The 24,983-nt window shown below is 56.8% G+C and overlaps 2 protein-coding genes across 4 annotated transcripts; both read left to right on the plus strand.

The window, feature by feature from the left end:
• Nucleotides 1–343: 343 nt before the first annotated feature.
• Nucleotides 344–10,541, plus strand: LMAN2L (lectin, mannose binding 2 like). 3 transcript variants are annotated; one of them, XM_071579013.1, is made up of 10 exons: nt 344–440; nt 1,006–1,186; nt 1,266–1,384; nt 3,553–3,670; nt 3,862–3,944; nt 5,415–5,447; nt 7,076–7,237; nt 7,554–7,668; nt 8,780–8,899; nt 9,263–10,541. In XM_071579013.1, the coding sequence occupies exons 1-10, from the start codon at nt 399–401 to the stop codon at nt 9,403–9,405; spliced, it is 1,116 nt and encodes a 371-aa protein (XP_071435114.1). In that variant the 5' UTR covers nt 344–398; the 3' UTR covers nt 9,406–10,541. The 3 variants fall into 3 exon arrangements, with proteins under 3 accessions (XP_071435114.1, XP_071435115.1, XP_071435117.1); XM_071579014.1 differs by lacking the exon at nt 5,415–5,447 and having other exon boundaries at nt 345–440; XM_071579016.1 differs by lacking the exons at nt 344–440; nt 1,266–1,384 and having other exon boundaries at nt 1,108–1,186.
• An 826-nt stretch (nt 10,542–11,367) lies between these two features.
• Nucleotides 11,368–24,389, plus strand: NCAPH (non-SMC condensin I complex subunit H). Its single transcript, XM_071579003.1, has 17 exons — nt 11,368–11,600; nt 11,680–11,764; nt 13,304–13,396; nt 14,291–14,429; nt 14,954–15,072; nt 15,507–15,696; nt 16,254–16,345; nt 16,760–16,977; nt 17,327–17,463; nt 18,001–18,107; nt 18,345–18,467; nt 18,747–18,854; nt 20,056–20,208; nt 22,191–22,307; nt 22,409–22,494; nt 23,086–23,161; nt 23,715–24,389. The coding sequence occupies exons 1-17, from the start codon at nt 11,422–11,424 to the stop codon at nt 23,772–23,774; spliced, it is 2,082 nt and encodes a 693-aa protein (XP_071435104.1). The 5' UTR covers nt 11,368–11,421; the 3' UTR covers nt 23,775–24,389.
• Nucleotides 24,390–24,983: the final 594 nt, after the last annotated feature.

The following is a 24,983-nucleotide window of genomic DNA, read 5'->3' on the forward strand; positions in this document are numbered from 1 at the left end:
CCGCGCCCCGCTGGGCGGCTGAGCCAATTGGCCACGCCCACCCATGTGACGTCATATAAAGGACGCACCCCCGACCCCCGACCCCCCCGGCCGCGGTGGGGCTCTGCCCACGCCCCTTCGGGAGTAACTGCAGAGACACGCCCCAAATGTGACGTCACTAACGGATACGGCCCCGATGGCAGGCGGCGGCACTGCCCTGGGGCCACAGGGACACGCCACCGAAGATGACGTCACCCACGAAGACACGCCACCCGGCGAGTTACAGGCATGGCTCCGCCCACCAGTCATGAGGTCACATTAAGGAATCCGCCTCCCGCGGTGACGTCACGGACAGGGTCACGCCCCCCACGTGGAGGTAACAACGGGGCCTCGGGAGTAACAGCGACACCCCGGCGGGGATGACGTCACGCGCTGGGACGCGCCCCCTCGAGGAGGAACAGGTGGGGATAGGGCCCCTTTGTGACGTCACTCACACGGACACGCCCCCTTGGGAGGCCCTTACGGATTTCCCCAGCGGTGACGTCACGAACAGGAACACGCCCCGTCAGCGGGGAGCAACAACTGCGGCCGCTCCCCCCGTGACGTCACATCAATGACCATGCCCCTCGTGTCGCTGTCACATGCTTGGCCACGCCCCCCCGGGCACCGGGACTCGCAGGGGGGGCACCGGGACCTGGGGGGCCCGTAGGACTGAGGATGGGGCGCTGGGACCGGGAAGGGGCAGCTGGAACGGAGGGGGGTCAGTAGGGCCCGAGGTGGGGGGCAGTAGGACCCCGGGGGGGTTCGGTAGGGGCTGGAGAGGTCAGTAGGGCCCGGAGGGGGCAATAGGGCCCCGGGGGTGGGGGGTGGGGGCAGTAGGGCCCGGGGCTCCACTTCCCACCCTAGCCCCCTCCACCCGCGCCCAGAACTACATCACCCATCGGCCCTCGCGCGGCTCCGCCTCTCCACTGACGGACAGCTTCTCCTCCAACCACCATGCGCAAATCTTCCCGTGGGCGGGCACAGCGGAACGGCCAATGGGCGCGCGGGGCGGGGCGGCGGGGGAAGATGGCGGCGGCGGGCCGGGGTCGCACCGGGCCGGCCCTGCTGGCCCTGCTGGCCCTGGCACTGGCACTCGGCCGAGCCCGCGCCGAGCAGACCGAGGAGCATCTCAAGCGCGAGCACTCGCTGTCCAAGCCATACCAGGGTGAGCGGGGCGGGGTGGCGGCGCGGCCGGGGGTGAGCGGGGCCTGGTGCGCCGTGCCGACGGTGCGTGTGGGCCGCAGGTGTGGGCTCGGCCAGCTCGGGGCTGTGGGACCTGCTGGGCAACGCCATGGTCATGACCCAGTTCATCCGCCTCACCCCCGACGTGCAGAGCAAGCAGGGAGCCGTGTGGAACCGCGTGGTGAGCGGGAGGGAGCGGGGAGAGGATCGGGGGGCACCGGGGCGGGGTGGGAGCGGCTGGGGGAGAGGGTCGGGATCGGGGGGGATACCAGGGTGGGGTAACAGGGAGGCTGGGAGAGAGGGTCGGGATTGGGGGGGATACCAGGATGGGGTAACAGGGAGGCTGGGAGAGAGGGTCGGGATCGAGGCAGGTTAGTGTTGGGACTCAGGGGGACCTTGGGATGGCCTGGGGGAGAGGGTCGAGATGGGGGCAGAAGGGATTGGGAATGGTGGGCACCGGGACGGGACAGGATGGGGAAGGAGGCGGGGGAGAGGGTCGGGCTTGGCTGGGGCATGGGGTTGGGGTGGGGGGAAGGGGGCAGAGGGTTGGGAGTGGGGCAGGAGAGGGTCGGGATCAGGGGGCACCAGGATGGGGGGAGAGGGTCGGGACCAGGGGCCAGGTAGGAGGGGACTGGGAACAAGGGGGAGCACCGGGATGGGGTGGGGTGGGAGGTGGGGGGAGGGCTGGGATCGTGGGGGTGATACCGGAGTGGGGGGGGTTTAGGGTGGGTTAGGGGATGGGGAGGGAGTGTTGGGGGGAGAGGTTGACATCGAGACAGGGCGGTGCTGGGACTGAGAGGGACACTGGGATAGACAGGGGGAGAGGGTTGGGTTTGGAACAGGAGGGAACTGGGAGCAGGGGCTGGGCTGGGCTGGGGAGAGGGTTGGGGTGGGGGGCAGAGGGCACCGGTATGGACTGAGGAGGGGGCTGGGGGAGAGTGAGCCAGGGCAGTGGAGGAGGGAGTGGGGTTTGGGGGTGTGGGCTGAGGATGAGGGAGCTGGGGGTCAGGGAAGGAGCTTAGAGGTCAGGCCAGGGGGGCTGGGAGGCCCTGAGTAAGGGGGCTGGGGGCACCTCTGTGAGGGGGTGATTTGGGGGGTTGTGAGGCCACAGAGCAGGTTGGGCTGGGAATATTTGGTGATTTGGGTTGGGGTGATTCCTGAGGTGGGATTGGGGGGCCACTGGGGGCTTTGGGCCGATGGTCCCAGTGACCCCTGAGCTCCCAGTTTCACATACAGGGGCTGAGCCCCCCCTGTGAATTTGGGAGGCCTGAACTGGGTGATTCTTAGGGGCCTTTCCAACCCAAATCATTCCATGATTCTGTGGAATCCAGACCTTTTTGTGCTTCCGAATCCACTTTAGTTTGGAAAATGGGGTCCCAGAAATGATCTTTCACGTTCAGCTTTTGCTACTATAATGGAAGGAAGAAAGGTTTTTTTGTTGGAATTCCAGCTCCCACAAATTGTTGTGATTTCCCACCTTATCCTGTGTTCCAGTTTTGCCATGTTGGGTGGGAATTAGCACAGGGAATGAATTGGTAGCTCCTTAGTAATTGGCTTCTCAGCAATTAACATCTGCTCCTGGGGTTTTCCTGCTGCTTTCCCAGGTGTAAGTATGAATTTTGTTGGATTCACTGCCCCCTGACAGGAGAACAAGATCAGAATCCCTTCCAGGGTGTTTAATGCTTGTGTAGCACCCAATTCCCTTGGATTAATGATGGGGATTCATCCTTGGGATTAATTATTCAGGGTCACATCGGAAGTGCTGGTCATTGGGGTTTGTTGGTCAGCAAAACAGGGAATGGTGGATGTTGGTCAGCAAAACAGGGAATGGTGGATGTTGGTCAGCAAAACAGGGAATGGTGGATGTTGGTCAGCAAAACAGGGAATGGTGGATGTTGGTCAGCAAAACAGGGAATGGTGGATGTTGGTCAGCAAAACAGGGAATGGTGGATGTTGGTCAGCAAAACAGGGAATGGTGGATGTTGGTCAGCAAAACAGGGAATGGTGGATGTTGGTCAGCAAAACAGGGAATGGTGGATGTTGGTCAGCAAAACAGGGAATGGTGGATGTTGGTCAGCAAAACAGGGAATGGTGGATGTTGGTCAGCAAAACAGGGAATGGTGGATGTTGGTCAGCAAAACAGGGAATGGTGGATGTTGGTCAGCAAAACAGGGAATGGTGGATGTTGGTCAGAAAAACAGGGAATGATGGATTTGGGTGAGGGAAACGGAATGAGGGCACATGGAGTGTTGGGATGGGCAGGGAGTGGCATGGACAGTCCCTGCTTTCCCCTCACCTCGTGCTGGCAAGAGGGACCCCCTGAACTCCCTCCTTTTCCCTCTTTTCCAGCCGTGTTACCTGCGGGATTGGGAGATGCAGGTGCACTTCAAAATCCACGGACAGGGCAAGAAGAACCTGAATGGGGATGGCTTTGCCATCTGGTACACCAAGGACAGGATGCAGCCAGGTAAAATCCTGTGGGAAGGGGCAGGGGGTGCCTTGGAGCAACCTGGGCTCATGGAAAAGGTCCCTGAGTGTGGCAGCAATGGGACTGGATGGTCCTTAAGGTCCCATCCAAGCCAAACCGCTCCATGAGGAGGAAGAACAAACCCTACCTGGCTTTCCCAGCCTTATCCCAAGGTCTCTCCTTCCTCCTAGGACCTGTGTTTGGGAGCAAGGATAACTTTCTGGGCCTGGGAGTGTTTGTGGACACTTATCCCAACGAGGAGAAGCAGCAGGAGGTGAGCAGGGAGGGAGGAACGGGATGGATCATGCCAAGGTTACAGACACAGCTCTTCTTTGGAGGCATAAACTCAGCCCAGCTCCTCCTCTTCCTCTTCCTCCCTCTCTTTTTCCTCAGGGTTGGATTTAGGCCCTCCTAAGGGAAGGTTGAAGGAGCTGGGAGTGGTTTTGTGGGAAACTTTTTGCCAGATAAGAGGATTTTAGGACAGGAACAGCCGAGTGTTGGAACCACATCTGTGCTGGGGGTTCTGCTCTTGGAGGCTGCACCAGGAGCAGGGGCTGAGTAAATGTCAAGGAGAGGAGCTGAGAAAACCTGGAGCAGGGGGCCCAGAAAACCTGGAGCAGGGGGCCCAGAAAACCTGGAGCAGGGGGCCCAGAAAACCTGGAGCAGGGGGCCCAGAAAACCTGGAGCAGGGAGCCCAGAAAACCTGGAGCAGGGAGCCCAGAAAACCTGGAGCAGGGAGCCCAGAAAACCTGGAGCAGGGGCTGAGGAACCTTTCCCTGCTCTCAGGTGTCTCCCAGGAAGTTGTAAAGGGCCTCGTGTTCCTGATGGTTATTGGGGGTTTGGTGTTATTTCTGTGGAAAAGGAAGTGTAGAGATCGGGAAACCTGGGCTATTCCCACCTTGTTACAGAGTCATGGAATCCTGGAATGGTTGGGAGGGACCTTGAAGCTCCCCCCCGGTGCCACCCCCTGCCATGGGCAGGGACACCTCCCGCTATTCCAGGTTGCTCCAGCTTGGCCTTGGACACTCCCAGGGATCCAGGAGCGTCCACAGCCTCTCTGGGCAACCTGTTGCTGGAAACTTCCATCCCTCCAAACTCAAAGCTGGATCTTTTCCTGATTCCAATCTCCCCTAAATCCCAGGGGATATTTCTCCTCACTGTCTGCATTTTAGGACCTTGAGGAACTCTCAGCTTTTATCCCAACCCCCAAACTCGGCTCTGGTGCAGGGATGGACTTTGTGCTGGGAAAAGTCTTTCCAAGCCCTGTGATTAGCAGGGTGTTGGATGGATCCTTGGATTTGCAGGGTGGCAGCTCTGCTTTTATGGAATAAAGGGGCGCACAACAGATCTTTAATTAGAAGGGATAATTAGCAGAATGTGGGTGACACGAAGCAGGAGCCAGAGGGTGTCAAGCACCAAGAAAAGCTGTTAAAGCTGTTCCTGTGGGTTCACAGCTGCTCATTCCGACCTCTGAAAGGACAAAAAGAAGGATTTTATTCCTAAGGGAAGCTTGACTGGGGTTCCCTGTGGGGCTGTGGTGGCTCCATCCGTGGCCTCGCCCTCCGGCGCCATCCCCCGCGGGGTGTCTCGGGATGTGGCACTGCCCCTCGCCCTGTGCCGGCCCTGAGAAGGCCTGGGGCTGCTCCAGGAGGAGTTTTCCTGGGATGCAGGGCCCTGCTGGGCTCTGCCCTGTGACTCTGTTGCTCTGTGCTCTCTCCTGCTTTGCGCTCATTCCGGAGGGCAGGCTCAGAAGAGGAGGTACAGCCCGGGAAACCAGGTACGGGCTCCTGCTGTCACCTCTCGCGGTCCAGGGCAAGGAATTCCCTCCCAAGGGCTCCAGGAATCCCTCTGGGAGCCTGGGGGGGCTGCATGGAATGTGTGCTCTGACCTGGATCCCTGGGAGCTGAGGCTGAGCCTCAGGGATGGAGCTGGTCCTGATGGTGTTGTGTGGATCACTTTATTTGGGATGGAGGAATCTGGGGGCAGGGATGGAATGGAATCCTGGTGGTGTTGCGTGGGTGAGATTGTTTGGGATGGAGGAGTCTGGGGCCAGGGACGGAATGGGGTCCTGCCAGTGATTCTTGAGCAGTTTCTTGGGAAGTGAAAGAGTGTGAGATCCATGGAGTTGGAGAGAATTGTGCTGGTGATTCTTGAGGTGGATTCTTGGGGGTGAAGGAGTTCAGGGACCATGGAGGTGGAGTGGGGTCATGCTGGTGTCTTGTTGAGGCAGATTGTTGCGGAGTGAAGGAGTTTGGGGAAAGGATCAGGCTGGCGATTCTTGAGGCAAATTTTCGCTGGTGATGGGGGTGGAGCAGATTCTGAGAGAACAAAGGGGTTTGGGATCCAGTGAGGTCGTGCCAGTGTTGTGTTGAGCAGATCATTGGGGGTGAAGGAGCTTGAGATCTGTGGGGACAGAGCAGGGCTGTGCTGTTGTCGTGTTGAGACAGATTTTGAGGGATGAAGGAGGTGGGGTCTGGTGTGGAGTGGGATCATGTTGAGCAGATTCTTTGGGAGTGAAGATGTTCGGGGTCAAGGATGGAGTGGGATCATGCTGGTGTCTTGTTGGGGCAGTTTGTTGGGGAGTGAAGGAGTTTGGGGTCCTTGGGAATGGAGTGGGATTGTGTTGGTGTCTCACTGGACAGATTATTGGGGGTGAAGGAGATTGGGTTCTCTGGGGATGGAGCGACGTCATGTTGGGCAGATTCTTGGCGGAGTTCTGGGTCTGTAGGGATGGAGAGGATCACACTGGTGACTGTTGAAGCAATTTTTTGGGGGAAGGAGTTTGGGTTCCCTGGGAATGGAGCAGGATTGTGTTGGTCTCTTGTTGAGCAAATTATTTTGAATTAAGGAATTTGGGGTCAGGGATGGAGAAGGGTTGTGCCGCTGTCTCACTGGACAGATTCTTGAGGGTGAAGGAGTTTGGGGTCCACGGTGATGGAGCAGAGTCATGATGAGAAGATGTTCGGGGAGTGAAGGAGTTTGGGGATGGGGTAGAATTGTCTTGAGAAGATTCTTGGGGAGTGATGGAGCAGGGCTGTGCTGGTGTCTCATGCAGCAGATTCTTGGGGGTGAAGGGGTTTGGGGTCCCTGGGGTTGGGGTGGGCTCGTGGTGATTGTCAAGGGAAGGAGTTTGGGGTCAGGAATGGAGCAGGATTGTGTTGAGCAGATTCTTGGGGAGCAGAGGAGTTTGGCGTCCTTGGGAATGGCATGGGATTGCATTGGTGTCTCATTGAGCAGATTATTGGCAGTGAAGGAGTCTGAGGTCAGGGACAGAGCAGGGCAGTCCTGGTGTCCTGCTGAGCAGATCCGTGGGGTGACCAAGCTCAGGCCCAGGGGCTGCTGTGGCCGCTGGCCCTGGAGGGCAGAGTCCCTGTGGGAGTCTGGCTGAGTGTGCTCCCCTGGCAGAGGGTATTCCCCTACATCTCGGCCATGGTGAACAACGGCTCTCTCACGTATGACCACGACCGCGACGGGCGCCCCACGGAGCTGGGGGGCTGCACCGCCATGGTGCGCAACCTGCCCCATGACACCTTCCTGGTCATCCGCTACGTCAAGAGGCGGCTCACGGTGAGTGCTGCCTGCCCTGGGGGCACCTGGGGGTCCCCACGGCGCTCAGGGTGATCCCACAGGGCTCAGAGGTTCCTACAGGGCTCAGGGGGGCCCCACCGGGCTCTGGGGGACCCCTCAGGGCTCAAGGAGTCCCCTCAGGGTTCAGAGGTGCCCACAGGGCTCTGGGGGTCCCCATGGGGCTGAGGCAGTCCCCGCAGTGCTCAGAGGTCCCCTCAGGGCTCAGAGGTCCCCATGAGGCTCTGGGAATCCCCTCAGGGGGTCCCCATGGGGCTCTGGGGGTCCCCTCAGGACTCAGGGGCTGCTCCTCCCTCAGGTGTTGATCGACATTGACGGGAAGCACGAGTGGAGGGACTGCATCGATGTGCCGGGCGTGCGCCTGCCCCGTGGGTACTACTTTGGCACGTCCTCGGTCACCGGTGACCTCTCAGGTAGTGCCGGTGCTCCGGGGCATTCTCCAAGGGCTGCAGTGGCTCTGGGGGCTGCAGGGCCTTACAGGGTTGGGAGCCTTGGCTTGGGTCATGCAGGGTCCCCCGAGGGACCTCAGACATTGTCCAGGCAGCACTTCCCATGAGATCCCTGTGGATTCCCAGCCCAGCTCAGCCACACTGGTCATGGGAGGAGTAAAACCAGGATGAGCATGGAGTAAAACCAGGATGAGCATGGAGTGACAGCGCCTGTCCTCTCCCTCTGTCCCAGGCAGCTGTGGCAGCTCCAGGTGGCTGCAGGGTTTATGGAAGCATTTGAGGACCTGTCCATGCTTTGAGGACCCTGGAGGTGGGACTGGGACCCTTGGTTTGGATCTGGGTTCCCAAGGTTTTGTCCAGGCAGCACTTCCCACTTTACTTGAGCTCCCTGTGGATCCCTGTCCACGCTCACCTTGGAAGGAGTAAAAGCAGGATGACCATGGAGTAAAACTTGCTCCTGGTGCTAAGCCAAGCGCTAAGCGTGGAATAAACCCCAGTCCTAGTGCTGGGTTATCTTGAGGGCAGGAGCTGCCCCCAAGTATCACAACCTGCTCCCTCCTGCTCCCTGGCTTCATCCTGGCAGTGTTTCAGTTCAGATTTCTCAGTAATCACCCACCTGGGAATGGTTTTATGGAGCACTAAACCTTTCTCTTTCCTCACCAGTCCCTCCTTGGGGGTGCTCTGAGCCCAATCTAGCCCCTGTTCCTCTTCCAGAAGTTTTAAGCCTAATTTTAGTTCTGCCCCTACAAAAGCTCATTCCTGGACCCACTGTTGGCTCCAACAAAATTCCTTTTCCCTCCCAGATCCCTGCCCAGTGCCTGGGGATGAAGCATTCCCGCATGTTGACACATTCCTTTGGATTCCCAAGTGGCTTCAAGTCCCAGTTTGGGATGGTTTTTAGTTTTTATGTCTCTTTAAAGCTTCCTGCTGACAGTGGGTCCTCTTGGGGAGGGGGTACCAGCACCTTTGCTCCAAGGATAACATCCCACAGAGCTTCCCATGGCATTCCAATGCCTGGCCAGAGCCTTGGAAAGGGGTGACCCCTCAGGACACCTCAGTTTCCCTCTTCTTACAGACAACCATGACATCATCTCGCTGAAGCTGTACCAGCTGACGGTGGAGCGCACGCCTGAGGAGGAAAAGCGGGACAGGGAGGTGTTCCTGCCTGTCGTGGACAACCTGAAACTGCCGGGAAGTGAGTGGGAGCCTCTGGCTCCACCCCGGGCAGGGCGGGCTGGGAGGGGCTGGGGGACGCCCAGAAGGGGAAAAATGAGCCTGGATTGTGGGGGGTCCCCACCAATAAGGATCCATCCACCAGTCTGGGCTGGGTGGGAATTTGGGTCTGGAAGGGAGATGGGTCATGTCCCATCCTGAAATCCCACCATGAACCCCTGGTGTGCCCTGATGTCCTGGGACCCAAAGTTCTGAGAGGCTGAACCCTGGACTGGGATGGGCCCGGCAAGGGAATGTTGGGTGGTGAAAACCCCTGGAGAAGGGAAATCCCGCTGGTTTGGGGCTCTCCAGGACCTCACAGGGTTTTCCCTCCCCTCTCTCCCAGTGGAAGCTCCTCTGGAGCCCATGAGTGGCCTGGCCCTGTTCCTGATCGTGTTCTTCTCGCTGGTCGCCATCGTCTTTGCCATCGTCATCGGCATCATCGTCTACAATAAGTGGCAGGAGCAGAGCCGAAAACACTTCTACTGACTCGGGAGCCCCCGGAACGGCCCATTCCTGGGCTTTGCCAGCCTCATCCTGACTCCCACCCATCCCAGAATGGCCTGAAGGACAGACCCTCATGGTGGGGACCCTGAAATCCCGGCGGAAGCAGCTGCTGTTCACTGTGGGCTCCAGAGCTCCCGGTGGGAGCGGGTGTGCCATAGAGGGGCAGCCGAGTCCTGAGGGGGCTTTGCTGGGAATGGCTTGGGAAGGGGGCTGTTCAGGGAGTCCCAGCATGGAGGCTGTGACATCCCACCTCAGGGATGCAGCGATGGGATCACCCTCAGTCCTCACTGGATTCCTGCTGGAACAGCCCCTCGTCCTAAGTGATGTCAGTGCCAGGAGACACTTTCCAAGCTCTTCATCCCACTCCAGCTGCTCCCCACGTGGAGACCAGCCTGCTTTGCCTTGCTGGAGTGCCCCACATGCCCCTCTGGGTGCCAGAGTTTGGTGTTTGGAGCCAGATGCTGCTGGTTCTCCAGCAGTTTTCCCGGTGGGATGAGCTGGGAGGCTGCAGCTCCCTCCCCACATCTCGTGCCATATTCCCGCTGCCTCCTGCATGTCGTGTCCTGGCCCTGGGGCTCTGCATCCAGGAGCCTTCCAGGAGCTGTTCTCAAGCCTCTGAAGGTGATTCCTGAGCCGCAGCTCGTGCTGCCTGCCGGGAGTTGAGGTCATTCCTACCTCAGAGACTGCTTTGGGCAAGGATTTCTCCAGAGGGTCCCTCATCCCTGGACACCCAGCGGTCCCCGGAGAGACCCAGGAGAGGGAAGTGCTGGATCTGTGGGGCTCTAGCTCTGGGAATGTGAAGATGGCAGCCTCCTCTTTGCCAGGCTCTGTGGGGTCCAAACAGCCCTGTTGTTTTCCAGGACATTCCCACCCAGGACAGATTCCCAGGGGGCTCTCGGTGGGACCTGAACCAGGGGGACACACATGTGTTGGGGGGTCTTTTAGGTCTCCAGGGGCGGTGGGAACTGTTTCCCAAGCGCCCAGAGGGTGGTTGTGGCATGGAAGAAGAGTTTTTCTGGTGTTTTGCCTTGTTTTTGCCTGATCAGGATGGAATTGCGTGGCCTCTCCCTGGAGCCGTAAGTGGTGTCTTGGAATAAACACTGAGGGGGTGTGTGTGATGTCACTGTGGTCCCTGTCACTGCTGGGGGTCCTGGATGTGCTATTTCCTCCCCAAAATGATCCCCTTGAGTGTCAGCTGGGAGCTGTGTCCTGGTGCCTGGGAATCATGGGATAGTTTGTGTTGGAAGGGACCTCAAAGCCCATCCAGTGCCACCCCTGCCATGGGCAGGAACACCATCCACTGTCTCAGGGTGCTCCAGCCTGGCCTTGGCCACTTACAGGGATGGGACAGCCACAGCTCCTCTGGGCAACCTGTGCCAGTGTCCCAACCTCCCCTGAACAGAGCTGGCTGCGTGGGATGGACAGCAGGAGGAATTTCTCTCTGGAAAGGATGATCAGGCACTGGAAGGGGCTGCCCAGGGAGGGTTGGAGTGCCCGTCCCTGGAGGTGTCCAAGGAACGCTTGGAGGTGGCACTCAGTTCTCTGGGCTGGGTGACAGGGATGGACTCGATGATCCCAGAGCTTTTTTCCACCCTCAGTCATTGCGGGATTCTGAGATTTTGTGACAAGCGGGGCAGCTCTGGCGGCTCCTCCTTTTCCTCCTGCTCCTCCTCCGGGACCGGCGGGGCCGGTGCCACCTGCAGCACCCCTCGCGGAGCCGGGAATTGGGGGTGATCCCCATAGAGGGTCCCAGGCCGGGAGGTTTGGGGGGTCCCTCCGAGCGCCCTCTTTGGTGCTCCCGACCGTTATCCTGCCGCGCACGCGCTTTGCGCGCCGCCAGTTCAAACCGGGCGGCGGGCGGGGCGGACCGAGCGCCCATTGGTCGCTACGCACGGGGGTGGGCGTGGCCGCGGCGGGCGGGCGCGCGCGATCCACTCACGGCGTGATCGCGATCCAGGTCCCCATCCCGGTCCCCATCCCGATCACCATCCCGGAGCCATGAGCGTGCACACCCCGCGCAGACCCCCCGGGGCGTCGCCGGCCCCGCGGGCCCTGGGCAGCGCCGGCACCCCCGTGCTGGCAGAGTGTCCCGGCAACGACGACGAGCGCGAGCGGCGGCAGCGCCGGCGCTCCAGGGCCGCGGACTCCTCGTTTGGCCTCGGCTCGCCCGCACCCAGGTACGGCCCGGGGGCGGCGGGGCCGGGGGGCAGCCGGGACCCACACCCGGGCACAGGGACCCATCCGCGTGTCCTGCAGGCAGGAGGGCTGGCAGCTTCCGCAGTGGAGCAACGCGCAGATCTCGGAGCACTACGGCACCTGCATCCGCCTCTCCACCGAAAACGTGAGTGCTGCGCGGGCACGGCCCGGAACCCTCCGCACCGCGGGGGGTTACCCATCCCTAGCACTCTCCTCACCAGGGCCCGGTACCCTCCACACTGGGCGTTGCACATCGTTCCCCACTGGGATTGCAGACCTTGAGCTTGGCTTGGTTATTCACTGAATCACGGAAGAGGTCAGTGGGTCACTGCTCCAGCCTCCTGCTCCAGCAGGGCCATCCCAGAGCTCATGGCACGAGGTTGTGTCCAGGTGGCTCTGGAATATCTGAGATTATAGTGACATATTAATGGTTTGACCCTGGAAAGGCACAAATCATAGACCCACAGGATAGGATCAGATGGAAGGGACCACAGTGGGGCATCTGGGCCAGCTTCACTGCTCCAGCAGGGCCATCCCAGAGCTCATAGGGTTGTGTCCAGTGGCTCTGGAATATCACAAATTACAGTGACATATTAATGGTTTGTTCCTGGAAAAGCACAAGTTACAGACCCACAGGATGTCTAAGGTTGGAAGGGACCACAGAAGGGACCTCAAGCAGGGCCATCCCAGAGCTTGTGGCACAGGGCTGTGCCCAGGTGGGTCTGGAATATCTCCCTCGGGGGAGACTGCACAGTCTCCCTGGGCAATGGGGCACTGAACAGGCTGCCCAGGGGCTGGTCATGGCCCCAGAGCTGCCAGAGCTCAGGGAGGGTTTGGACAGCAAGGGTGGGATTGTTGGGGCTGTGCAGGGCCAGGAGCTGGGGGGGTGATCCCTGAGGGTCCCTCCAGCCCAGGGTATTCTGTGGCTATGTGAGTCAGTGCTTGGTCACTGCACAGTGAAGAAATTCTCCATGTCCAGGTGGAACTTTGTGGGCAGCAGTTCCTGCCTGTTCCTCCTGTCCCAGTGCTGGGCACCCCGAGCAGAGGCTGGGCCAGCCTCTGACACCCCTCTGGATATTAACCCACATGGATGGGGTCCCCTCTCAGTGTCTCCTCTCAGGCTTAACAGCCCCAGCTCCCTCAGCCTTTCCTCACAGCAGAGAAGCTTCAGAGCCATCCCCATCCCTGGAGCTCCAGGAGCTCCCTGTCCCTGCTGTCCTGGAAACCAGAGCTGGACCCAGCACTGCAGATGTGGCTCCCAGGGCTGAGCAGAGGGGCAGGAGCACCCCCGACCTGCTGGGAATGCTCCTCCTGATGCCTCCACATCCCATTGGCCTTCCTGTCCCCAGGGCTCACTGCTGGTCAGGGACAGTTTGTTGTTCACCAGGACCCCCAGGTCCTTCCCAGCAGGTCCCTGCAGCCTGTGCTGGTGTCTAGGGCTGTTCCTGCCCAGCTGCAGGACCTGCATTTGCCCCCTTGAATTTCAGAAGGTTCTTCTCTGCCCATCTCTCCAAGCTCCTCCTCTTCCTCTTCCCTGAGCCAGCCGTGGGTTGTTGGTGCCCTCCCATCACCAACACACCTCAGAGCTCCCCAGCCTATCCCTAAAGCTCCCCGGGCTGTGGGCCCAGGCAGGAGAAGGGGTTCCTTGTCCTGGGGATTGGTCCTCAGCTGTGCTTTGTTACAGAAAATCACCACGAAAAATGCCTTTGGTTTGCACCTCATTGACTACATGACTGAGATACTGAAGCAGAAGAATTCTGAGCTCACCAACTTCAAGGTGAGAGAAGTTTGTTTCCACCTGGTGCTTAATTTCCATCTGGATTTAGCCCAATTCATACCAAACCCCAAATAATGCTCAGGTTAGGTGAGCTTGTTCCTGCCACCAAAAATCCCTGGAAGAGACAGCACAGTCACTTCTTGCAGGAGTTGAAGGCTCTGCATCCTTTTGTACCACAGAAATTAATCTCTGAATTCTCTCAGTTATGGTCCTTAAGAAGGAAATCTTGTTTAAAAGTAAGACTTGTTGATACTAATGTTAAAACCAGGAACAAAACAAAGCTGGAAAAGAAAGGAAGTTCGTGCTGGTCTGACTTTGATCCAGGATGGATCAGAATAAGAACTTGCCAAGGAAAAGACAAACTTTAATAGCTCACTGATGCTGGGAGGAAAAACTTGGATGAAGGGACAAGTGGGCAGGACTTTTGATGTGACCCCTAGGCCAGCTGGTTGTGGGTTCGTGGAACTGAGGGAAGGGTGGGAAAGGCTTTAAGGAGGGGACAGTTCCATCTTCCAGGGGGGTCCGTGATGGGAAGAGGAACTTGAAATCTCCTGTTCTTCACCCTTTGACTTCATAATTTGGGAAAACAGAAAGATACCAATGGGGTGACCCTAAAGGAGGCATGGAGGGGAGGTGGGGGGAGACAGTTTTGCTTCTCCCCATTGCTTAATGTTGGCAACTTTGGAAGTATTTTACAGTGTGATCCCAAAAGATGAAGCAAACAGGGAAACCACACCCTGGCCCCTCCCGGGGGCTCCTTTGTCTTCCAGAATAAATCCTTTTCCAGCTGTTCACAGTTTTCCTTGTGATGTAGAGCTTTTAGGAGGTCAGCCTTGGATCTTCTAGATGACACTTTTCCCTTTCCACCTGAGAATTCCCTGTCCCTGCTGGCAGGTCGCAGCGGGGACGTTGGATGCCAGTGCCAAGATCTACTCCGTGCGTGTGGACATGGTCCATGCAGACACCTACAAGGTCCTCGGGGGCTTGGGCAAGGACTCAGCACCTCCCAAGGACCTGAACAGCCCAGAGCAAGGTGGGCAATTCCCTCCTTTCCCCTTAAGCTGCTGCTTTTCCACCCAGGAACAGGAGGAACCTCAGTGCTCAGGGAATTTCGAAGTGCTTTGGGATTAATTCTTCCAGGGCTGGGACTTCCCAAATCAGTTTCCCTGGGTGTGTGAGCAGGGAGGCCTGAGGTGAGAACCCCAATCTGTTCTTCAGTCCTGATTTCAGTGGTTTAGTCCAGGATTTGGGTTTGGACACAAACCACAGTTGGTCTGATCTGGGCCATTGACAACTAAGGGCTTTGCTGTGCTTTGCTCTGGAATAAATGGGCCAAACAGGGGCAATTTGTGACCAAATAGAGGTGATTTGTGGCTAACCAGCCAATAAAAACCAAAGCAGTATTCAGGCAATGCAACATTGGTGGTTCATGCCTGTAAATATCTGACTGAGGAGCTTCACTGTGTTTGTTGTACAAATTGAACTAAATGTTGTTCTATCCCTCCTTGGGGTATTAGCAAGTTTTTGAAGTGTGACTTGCACTTCTTTACCTGTCAGAAAACAGTCCAGCTCCTGAGGTTGTCAAGAAAGTTCAGCCCAAGAAAAAACAGTCCTTCAAAACCATTGAGCAGAACTTGAACAACATCAACGTGTCGGAGGCCAATCGCAGGTGTGAGGTGGGTTTGGGGATGTTCTGGGGGAGGGAGGAGGTGGCACCTCATCTCCCTCAGCTCTGCTTTCCTCACTGTTCCTCTCCTGGGTTCTGATGGTCACACATAGGTCTGGAATGTGCTGGTCCAGTAAAGGTGTGTCCTGTCCTGTCTGTGGGAGGGAGCCGAAAGGGCTCTTTCCTCTCTGAGAAAGATCATGAATTATGGGATGTTTGCTTTGGGAGGGACCATAAAGATCATCTCATTCCACCCCCTGCTGTGGGCAGGGGCACCTCCCACTCTCCCAGGGTGCTCCAAGCCCCGTCCAGCCTGGCCTGGGACACTTCCAGGGATGGGGAGCAGACGTTTGGGTCTTTCTCCCATGGGATCTGTGCTTTGAAGTCTTTTGCCTCCTCCATCTCCTCCATCCCTTGACTCTCCACTTCCCTGCACTCCTGCAGGTGGATCCCATGTTCCAGAAAGCAGCAGCTGCCTTTGATGAGTGCAGCACTGCTGGGATTTTCCTCACGGGGCTCCGCTCCCAGAGCTTCCAGAGTGAGCTCCTCTTTGAGTCCAGGATTGTGCCCCTGCCCTCCTCAGAGACCCTCCCACTGCCCAGCCTGGATCCCGTGACAGTGAAGGATTTAAAGTGTGAGTGTTGGGCCCATCCAGACCTTTCCATGCTTTCCATCTCTCAGATGAGCTTATTTTAGTCTCAGCTGCTTGTGCTGTGCTTTGATCACTGCTTGGCTGCCCAGGGGCACCCGGGCTCTGATCCTGGCCCAGCTGAGACCTGCTGCTGGAAAAGCAGCACTTCAGGTGCTTGACCTTTGTAGGTTTTAGATCTTGACCTTTGTAGTTTTTAGGTCTCAACCTGTTACCCAGCCTCTGGCACAGCAGGTGTTGGTCTGAGCTGGGCAGGACTTAGGATTAGAGCTCCAGGTTAAGGACTGACCTTCTCCATGGTGTGGAGCACATCGATGGGACCAGACCCTGCCCTGGCAACATTCACAGTTATGCCCACTGTGGAGCTGGGATGAAAATTGAAATCTCCCTTTCTGTTGATAAATGAGCTCTGCAGGGAAGAAAAGCTGCCCACAAATGTGGCTTTCAGATTATTTAATTAAGAAGTCCTGCCTGACACTTGCCTTTGCTGCTGCTGCTCCATCCTGGCTCTGATCCCTGCCTGTTGCTCTTTCCTTCTCCAGCCCTGCTGGCCCAGTGTGTGGGGAAACGTCTCATCTGCTCCTCCCTGGCTGGGTTCCAGTTCACAAAGTGGGATGAGGAGTCCCACGAGGAGGTGGGTTGGATGGCTCTGGGCCAGGTGGGATATCTGAGTTCTGTGCTCACCTCGGAGATACACAGTGGGGTGTTGTGCTGCAGGGCTGCTGATATCCTGCCTTTTTTCCATGGAATCATGGAATCCCAGGCTGGTTTGGGTTGGGAAGGACATTAAAGATCAATGAGTTCCAATCTGCCTATGGGCAGGGACACCTCCCACTGTCCCAGGGTGCTCCAGCCTGGTCTTGGACACTCCCAGGGATGAGGTAGCCACAGCTTCTCTGGGAATCCCAGCCCAGCCCCTGCCCAGCCCCTCCCCACCCTCACAGGGGAGAATTCCAGTATCCCATCTCAATCCACGCTCCTTCAGCTTAAGGCCATTAAGCTGAACTCCCTGAGCTCCCAAGCCCTTCCTGAGCTCTGCTCCCCTCAGTCAGTGTCAGCCCTGCTGGAGAAGTTCCGGCAGAGTGAGGAGGTTTTCGACCCCGATGCGGAGCCCGAGAGTGACGGCGAGGGTGGAGCCAACCCCCTGCCTGGGGACGACTTCGACTTCCACTCGGATTCCCCCCGGAGCACAGCCCCGGAAAAGCTTGGGGAGTTCACAGACAACATCAACTCCTTCGGGACCATCAGCCAGAACCAGAGCAAGGGGTGAGTGCTCATGAAAGATCTGGCTGTGCTTTAATGGCCCATGAAAACTCCTGGCAGCTCTCTGGGAAATCTTTCATTCTCTGCTTCCTCCTGCAGCTCTGGGTAAATGTAGGGATGTGTTATGGGAATATCTCTGCCTTTCAAGGAGAGCTTTGGCAATTCTACCTCTTTTTTGCAGCAGCCTCACAGAATTCAGACACTGCAGCACCCCCAGCTCTGGGTCAGGACCAGGAGTCCTGCCCTACTGGAACAGGGAATGGGAATGTCTGTCCAGACCTACTCTGGGTATTCCATGCCCCCAGGAATGCCAAAGGAATGGTTCCACTGATTTCATCTGTGCTTCTTGCAGGCCTTTAGGAGAGGGAGACGTTGGGACCCTGTGCCTTCACCTCTCTGTGAAGCCAGGGGAATATTCCTACTTCAGCCCCCGCACGCTGTCCATGTGGGCTGGCCCGGAGCACTGGCGCTTCCGGCCCCAGAACAGATGTAGGTATCTGGGGCCTGATCCCAGGGATCAGGGAATCATGGAATGGGAGGGCTTGGAAGGGATCTCAAAGCCCATCCAGTGCCACTCCTGCCAAGGACAGGGACACCTCCCACTATCCCAGGCTGCTCCAGCCTGACCTTGGACACTGCCAGGGATGGGGCAGCTACAGCTCCTCTGGGAATCCCAGTCCAGCCCCTCCCTCCCCTTCCAGGGGAGAATTCCTTCTCAATACCCCATCTCAACCCACCTTCCTTCACCTTAAGACCATTAGGACTGAATTAGACTTTCTGCTTCCACAAAAAGATGCCGAACCCTGGGAAACATGAGGCTGGAAACAACCTCTTGCTTTGCCCACAATGAAGGGTGGGATCTGCCCCTGTAGATGGGTCTGTGGGGCAGATGATGCCCAGAGTGGGAGTGGCTGCCTGGCCTGGCTCTGTCACAAGGCACTGTCCCATCCCTTCCCTTCCCAAACCCTCCCTTCCCTCTTCTTCCAAAACCTTCCTTTCCCAAACCTTCCCTTCCCAAACCTCCAGCTGACACCAACTCTAAAAAGGAGCCCAAGAGAAGGACTGTGAGGAAAGTGTTTGAGCTGAACTTTGATGAGGACATTGACTTTGAGGCCTATTTCCATCAGACCAAGGTACCTGCTGAGCTCCCTCCTCTTCCTGCCCTCCCTTTTGCTGGATTCTTCCTGGTTTACACCTCTCATGTCCAGCTGGGTGTCCCAGGGTGCTGAATGGTGCACTGGCTGCACCAGTGTGCAGTTTCTCATTAGAGGCATCCCAGACCTTTCCCTCTTTTGGGCAAAGACCTGTATTCCAAGCAGTGATTTGTGCCTGGGAAGCTCCTGGCTGATGCATTTCCCACCCCTTCCCAGGCATCTGTAACTCTGGCCAAATCCATCCTGGAAAGCCAGAATGTGAGGAGCACCACACTCCCTGCAGACTTCAACTACGACCCCCAGAACATCCTCCAGCTATTCCTCAAACCTCTTGTGAAGGTAAGAGCCTTCTCCAAGTGCCTCCCAGCAATAACTCCAGGCACAAAACCTCCAAAATTCTTGAGATCCTGCAAGTGTTTTGGGATGCTCCTTTAGGCCAATGTGTGACATAGAGCTGGCCCACTGTGGATGCCAAGGCTGCTCTAGGGGCTTTCTGGAGGTGTGTGAGTAGGAGGAGCAGCTGGAAGGGGAAAAAGGGAATGAAGGAGCACGGCACAGGCATTGCTTGGGCTAATATTGCATGTTTTTGCTCCTCTGGGCTGTGGTCTGTCCCTGTAGCTCAGCACGACGTCACAGCCCGTCGCCACGTTGGACAGCGAAGCTGAGATTGGGGACTACGACTACAACAACCCCAACGACACCTCCAACTTCTGCCCTGCCCTGCAGGTACTGAGCAGGGAGGGCTCTGTGTCTGACACGGGATGGGAAAAATTTAGGGATAATCCAAGTCCAGGTTTAATTACTAGTGAGAAGGAATTGGAGCTGCAGAGTCTCTGTGCCTGCCCCGACCCTCCGTGACATCCCCTGAGCTCCGCGCTTGGTGTTTGCCCCTGCAGCAGGAACCCCAATCCAGCCTTTTCCATGCCTTGGAGAAGGAACAGATTCCATGTCTCAGCTCTGCACTGGGAGCTTTCCTGCCACCTGTTTTCCGGGCCCCTGTTGATTTCTCCCGAAGCTCCAGCTTTGTGCCAGGTGTGGTTGTCACAGGTCCTGGCTGGTCCCACTCTGGCAGCAGAGCCCTCATGTCCTTGTTTTTCCATGTATTATGGAATCCCAGATTGGTTTGAATTGGAAAGGACCTTAAAGATCACTGAGTTTGAACCTGCCCTGGGCAGGGACACCTCCCACTGTCCCAGGGGGCTCCAGCCTGGCCTTGGACACTCCCAGGGCTGGGGCAGCCACAGCTTCTCTGGGAATCCCAGCCCAGCCCTCCCCACCCTCACAGGGAAGAATTCCATCCTAATATCCCATCTATCCCTGCCTTCTGGCAGTGGGAAGCCATTCCCTGTGTCCCGTCCCTCCATGTCTTGTCTCAGGTCCTTCTCCAGCTCTCCTGGAGCCCCTTTAGGCCCTGGAAGAGGCTCTCAGATCTTCACTGGGAATCCCATCCCAGCCCCTCCCACCCTCACAGCCAACAATCCCTTCCCAATATCCCACCTCACCCCACTCCCTGCCAGTTGAAATCCATCCCAGTGCCAGTTGAACCCCAAGTCTTTCAGCTGCCTCTGGGCTGGAGTTGAGGAGGGTCTGAGACCCCCAGAGCTGCTGGTGGGACGGAGTTGGAGCTGGAGCTGCGAGGGATGGGCAGGAGCCCTGGAATGGGTTGGGATGGAGGGACCTTGAAGGTCACCCAGTGCCACCCCTGCCCTGGGCAGGGACACCTCCCACTGTCCCAGGGGGCTCCAGCCTGGCCTTGGGCACTCCCAGGGATGGGGCAGGACAAGCTTTGATGTTCTGCTCTCCAGACATGCCTGGGGTCCATCCCTGGGGAGCCTGAAGCAGCGTCTGTTCCATGGGGAACAGGAACTGCAGCCTCGGGGGCTCTGCGGTGGCGTCACCGGGGGTGTCACTGCTGTGTCCCCTGCAGGTGGCAGACAGTGATGATGACGGTGACCATGGGGAGCAGCTGGGCCAGGAGGGGCAGGGCAGTGATGAGGGGCCGGAGCCAGGCATGGCCCTGCCCGGGAACAGGAACCTGCCCACGGAGCAGCAGCTGCAGCTCATTGCGGAGCCCACGAAGGTAAGTTTGGCACAGCCCCTGAGGTGAGTGTGGCACAGCCTCAGTGAGGGTGAGTGTGGCACAGCCTCAGTGAGGGTGAGTGTGGCACAGCCTCAGTGAGGGTGAGTGTGGCACAGCCCCCTGAGGTGAGTGTGGCACAGCCTCAGTGAGGGTGAGTGTGGCACAGCCTCAGTGAGGGTGAGTGTGGCACAGCCCCCTGAGGTGAGTGTGGCACAGCCCCCTGAGGTGAGTGTGGCACAGCCTCAGTGAGGGTGAGTGTGGCACAGCCCCCTGAGGTGAGTGTGGCACAGCCACCCTGAAAGGGAGTTTCTTAAAATTTTCTTTTTTTGACAGCTCCTTAAGATTAGAAGTTCTGTAAGATTAGCAGTTTCTTAAAACGTAAATTTTCTTAAACTTAAGTTTCTTACAATCAAAAGTTCCTTAAAATTAGAAGTTCTGTAATGTTTAAGTTTTCTTCAGCTTAGAAGTTTGTTACAATTAAAAATTCCTTAAAATTAGAAGTTTCTTAAAAGTTAAATTTTCTTAAACTTAGAAGTTTCTTACAATTCAAAGTTCCTTGAAATGAGAAGTTCTTTAAAATTTAAATTTTCTTCAGGTTAGAAGTTTCTGAAAATTTACTTTTTTGAAAGTTCCTTAAAATTAGACGTTTCTTAAAGTTTAAATTTTCTTAAACTTAGAAGTTTCTTACAATTTACTTTCTTAAAATTAGAAGTTCCCTAAAATTTAAATTTTCTTAAGCTTCGAAGTTTCTTAAAATTTGCTTTTTTGAAAGTTTCTTAAAACTGGAAGTTTGTTAAAATGAGAAGTTTCTTACAATTAAATTTCTAAAAATTCACTTTCTTAAAACTTTCTTAACTTTAGAAGTTTCATAAAATTGGAAGTTTCTTAAAATTAGAAGCTCTTTAAAATTTAAAATTTCTTAAAATTAGAAGCACTTAAAAATTTAAACTTTCTTAGAAGCTTCTTAAAATTAAGAGTTTTTTAAAATTAGAAGTTCCTTAAAATTTTAAGTTTCTTAAAAGTTCCTTAAAATTGGAAGTTTCTTAAAATTTAAACTTTCTCAAAATGCCAAGTTTCTCTGACTGGGGAGCTGTCAGGGCTCCCAGAGCCCCTTCCCTGATTGGCATCTCCGTGTGTGGCACCTCCGGGGCTGCTGCTGGGCTCCTGTGCTGGTTAAATGTGAACCTGCAGGGGAAACGAACCCAACACAGAAGAGATTCTAAGTCAGAGTTACAATTTAATACCAACATTGCAATCAATGCAGTGGCACAAAGAGCAATTGGGTTTAACCCCCAAGCCCAGCAGTCTAACCCAGCCCCCTGGGGCACAAACACAGGGGGGTTTGGTGGCCCCTGTGCTGAGCCCCACGTGGTTCCCCCGAGGCCAAAGGCAAAGGAGGGGACAAAGCTGTTGGTGCAGATGATGGCAGAGTCTGGTGGAGAGTGGGGGGCTCCTCCTGTGCAGGGTCTGCTCCTCCTCTGGATGCCAGGAGTGGTGCCAGAGGTGCCCAAAGGCCAAGATTGTCTCCCCTCAGGTTTGGGTGGGAGCCCCCAGTGCCTCCCCCAGGGCAGGGAGTTCCACCCTGGGGGATCTGACTCTGGCACTCAGGGGGGATTTTGGAATGGTTGCTGGCCCCTGAGCAGAGCTGAGCCCTCAGGTGGGTGTGGAGGTGCCAAGGAGTCCCTGCAGGGCAGTTCTCCCAGCTCCTCTGCCAGGCTTCTTTCCCAGCCAGCTCCCAGCCTGAGGGCTCAGCTGTGCCCTGGGCAGCTGCTGCCAATGGGCCCTTGGGAACAGTTGCTGGGCAATGGTCCAGAGGGTTTGGAATGCCCAGCTTTGGGCACACCCACACTGGGACAAACTGGGCCCACCTGCTCAACTGGGACAACACCATTCCTGGGAGATTCCCCTGGAGGGGAGGGAATCCCATCTGGAGGCTGTTCCTGGGGATGACTATCCTGGAATGCCACCTGTGCTTCCCTCAGATCAACAGGGTGGTGGTGCAGTATGCCAGGACTGCCAAGAGGATGGACATGAAGAGGCTGAAGGAGGACATGTGGGGGCTCCTGAGCTCGGGGCAGCGCCAGGGCACGGTGGGGCAGGTGGGTGCAGGGGATCTGCTGCATCACCAACCCCTTCTGGGGCCTGTGGGGTGAGGGGAAATTGTGGGGAGCACATTTTGTCCCTGGTTTGTGCTGAGCAGGAGGGAGATGGTGACAAAGAGAAGGACATGTCGGTGGTGGCAGGAGAGAAGATCCTGAGTGACATCACCAAGGACCTGCTGCACAGGTAGAGACCCCCAAACCAGGCTGGACTGAAGGTGGGGCAGACTTGGGGGCAGGTGGGACAAGAACAGCCCCCCCCAGTGTGTGTCACAGTCCCCTCTATGTGTGTGTCACAGTCCCCTCTATGTGTGTGTCACAGCCCCCTGTGTCTGTCACAGTCCCCCCTGTGTCTGTCACAGTCCCCTCTGTGTGTGTCACAGCCCTCTCCCCACGTTTGTCACAGCCCCCCCTCTGTGTGTGTCACAGCCCCCTTGTGTCTGTCACAGTCCCCCCTGTGTCAAAGTCCCCCTGTGTGTGTCACAGCCCTCCTCTGTGTGTCACAGTCTCCCCTGTGTGTCACAGTCCCCTCTATGTGTCTGTCACAGTCCCCCCTGTGTGTGTCACAGTCTCCTCTGTGTGTCACAGCCCCCTGTGTGTGTCACTGTCCCCTCTGTGTCTGTCCAGCCCTTCCCTTGTTCCAGGTTTTCCTGGAGGAGCTTTGGGTTCATCCAGCCCCGCCAATCCTGTGGGAAGTGGAGGACAGCAGGTCCCTGGGGAGCAGCTGAGCTCTGGTGGGCTCTGTCCATCCTAATCCGGCTCTCCTGCCCCTCCACAGGCTTCCTGCTGCCATGGCAACCAACCTGTCCGTGCCCTTGGCCTTCGTTTGCCTCCTGCACCTGGCGAACGAGAAGGTGAGTGCACAGCCTGGCCAGGGATGGCTCCTCCTCGGGCTCTTCCCATACTGAGGGGCTGGGAACGCTGCCATTCCCAGCTGGATACTGCCAGTCCTGCCCTGTCCTTGGGTCTGGCAGCACTTTGCTCCTCAGAGTTGTTCCAAGCTTCTGTGAGTGTTCCAGTCTCTGACTCATGGAATAGAATCATGGAATCTTTGAGGCTGGAAAAGGCCTTCAGGATCATCCAGTCCAACCTTTGAGCACATCCCCCAGCCCAGGGGGGATATCCAGTCATTCCTTGGACACCTCCAGGGATGGGGACTCCACCACCTCCCTGGGCAATTCCAGTGCCTGACCACCCTTTCCATGGAAAAATTCCTCCTGATGCCCAACCTGAACCTGCTCTGCCACAGCTTGAGGCCATGTCCTCCTGTCCCTTGTCCCCTGGGACAGCCATGGCAGGAGGCTCTGGGCTTGTTCTGAACCTTCATCCTGTGGGGCTTTTGTGCCTTCAGGCTCCGAGAGGAGCAGTCTGGCTTTGTCAGAAGCAGCTTTCCCTCTGTATTCCCAGAATCTGAAGCTGGAGGGCACAGAGGACCTGTCTGATGTGCTGGTGACACAGGGCAATTGAGCCATGTGTGGAGCAGCCCCTGGAATGGCCCCAGGCCGGAGCTCAGCGTCCCAGCTCTGCACTCGAAGCAGTGGCAGGTGTTTCTCCTCCCAGCTGAGGAATCCCACTGGTCTCTGCATCTCAGGAAGACTTGAAAGTCAGGGATGTCCTGCCTGACCACAGGACCTGCACAGATGGACAACTGGGGCTCAGCCTTCCTGGCTCCTGCCACCTCTGATCCATCAGCTCTTTCCTGGGAATGGGTAGGGAAGTTCCTCCATCTCACTGTGAACCACCAGTGCCTGCAGCAAAAGTCTTTTCTGTGTGTCCCAAAAGGCTCCTTTGTTCCTCTGTCTGTCCTGAAAGGCTCCTCTGTGTGTTCCAAAATTTTCCTCTGTCTGTCCCAAAATTTTCCTGTCTATCCCAAAAGGTTCTGTCTGTCCCAAAATTTTCCTCTCTCTTTCCCAAAAAGTTCTTCTGTGTGTCCCAAAAGGCTCCTCTGTGTATCCTTCCCTGTCTGTCATTCCCAGTTCCTGGACTGACTGTTACTCCTGTCCCCAGTTGTTTCCTGCTTACCCCATGACAGGATTTACCTTTTATACTGTTTGAAGACAATAAATTGCTCCAGACTTTGCAGATGGGCCTTGGAAGGAATGTCCAAACCAGGAGAGAGGCTGGAATAACATGGGAGTGTTGGGGGCTGGCAGGATGGGGCAGCTCCCTGAAAAAGGGGAGCACTGGGATCTGGAGGTGGTGACCAGGTTCAGCCAAGAGCTGAAATCACCAGGGAAGTTCCAGGTGCTGAGGCAGGTCCAGAACAAGCTGGGAAGTGGGTCGGAGGTCAGGATTGGCTCCAGGTCTGCAGGTCAGGACTGGGTGCAGGTCTGCAGGTCAAGATTAGTCTGAGGTGTCCAGCCAGGGAGACCAGAGCTCCCAGCCCAGCTTAGGCTTTGAGCTGAGCCTCAGTGGAGCTCCTGGGCCCATGGGTGAGGATCAGGACCCTTGGAGAGGCTGGTGAAGGTCGTTAATTAAGGGCTAATTAGTGCCCTCAGGACCCTTAGGGGGTTGGGGTGGGAAGGAGCCTGGACCTCACTCAGGTGCCCTGAGGGCACCTCTGGGCAGGACCCCCTTCCTGAGAGTTCCCAGTGGGCACGAGGGGCACAGGATGGGAATTTTAAAGGAAAATGTGCACCAACAAGGACATTATCCCAGAAAGGCTGGATTTCCACA

The sequence above is a fragment of the Pithys albifrons genome, chromosome 29 (genome assembly GCF_047495875.1).
Source record: "Pithys albifrons albifrons isolate INPA30051 chromosome 29, PitAlb_v1, whole genome shotgun sequence".
In the NCBI taxonomy this organism is placed as follows: domain Eukaryota; kingdom Metazoa; phylum Chordata; class Aves; order Passeriformes; family Thamnophilidae; genus Pithys; species Pithys albifrons.

Excerpts from the sequence above, each read along its gene's own strand:
- LMAN2L (XM_071579013.1), top strand. The coding sequence starts at position 399 with ATGACGTCACGCGCTGGGACGCGCCCCCTCGAGGAGGAACAG. Across the intron at positions 7,669-8,779 it reads GGTCACCGGTGACCTCTCAG|ACAACCATGACATCATCTCG; the intron begins GTAGTGCCGGTG and ends CTCTTCTTACAG. Across the intron at positions 8,900-9,262 it reads CAACCTGAAACTGCCGGGAA|TGGAAGCTCCTCTGGAGCCC; the intron begins GTGAGTGGGAGC and ends CCTCTCTCCCAG.
- NCAPH (XM_071579003.1), top strand. The coding sequence starts at position 11,422 with ATGAGCGTGCACACCCCGCGCAGACCCCCCGGGGCGTCGCCGGCCCCG. Across the intron at positions 13,397-14,290 it reads CTGAGCTCACCAACTTCAAG|GTCGCAGCGGGGACGTTGGA; the intron begins GTGAGAGAAGTT and ends CCCTGCTGGCAG. Across the intron at positions 17,464-18,000 it reads CTTCCGGCCCCAGAACAGAT|CTGACACCAACTCTAAAAAG; the intron begins GTAGGTATCTGG and ends CCAAACCTCCAG.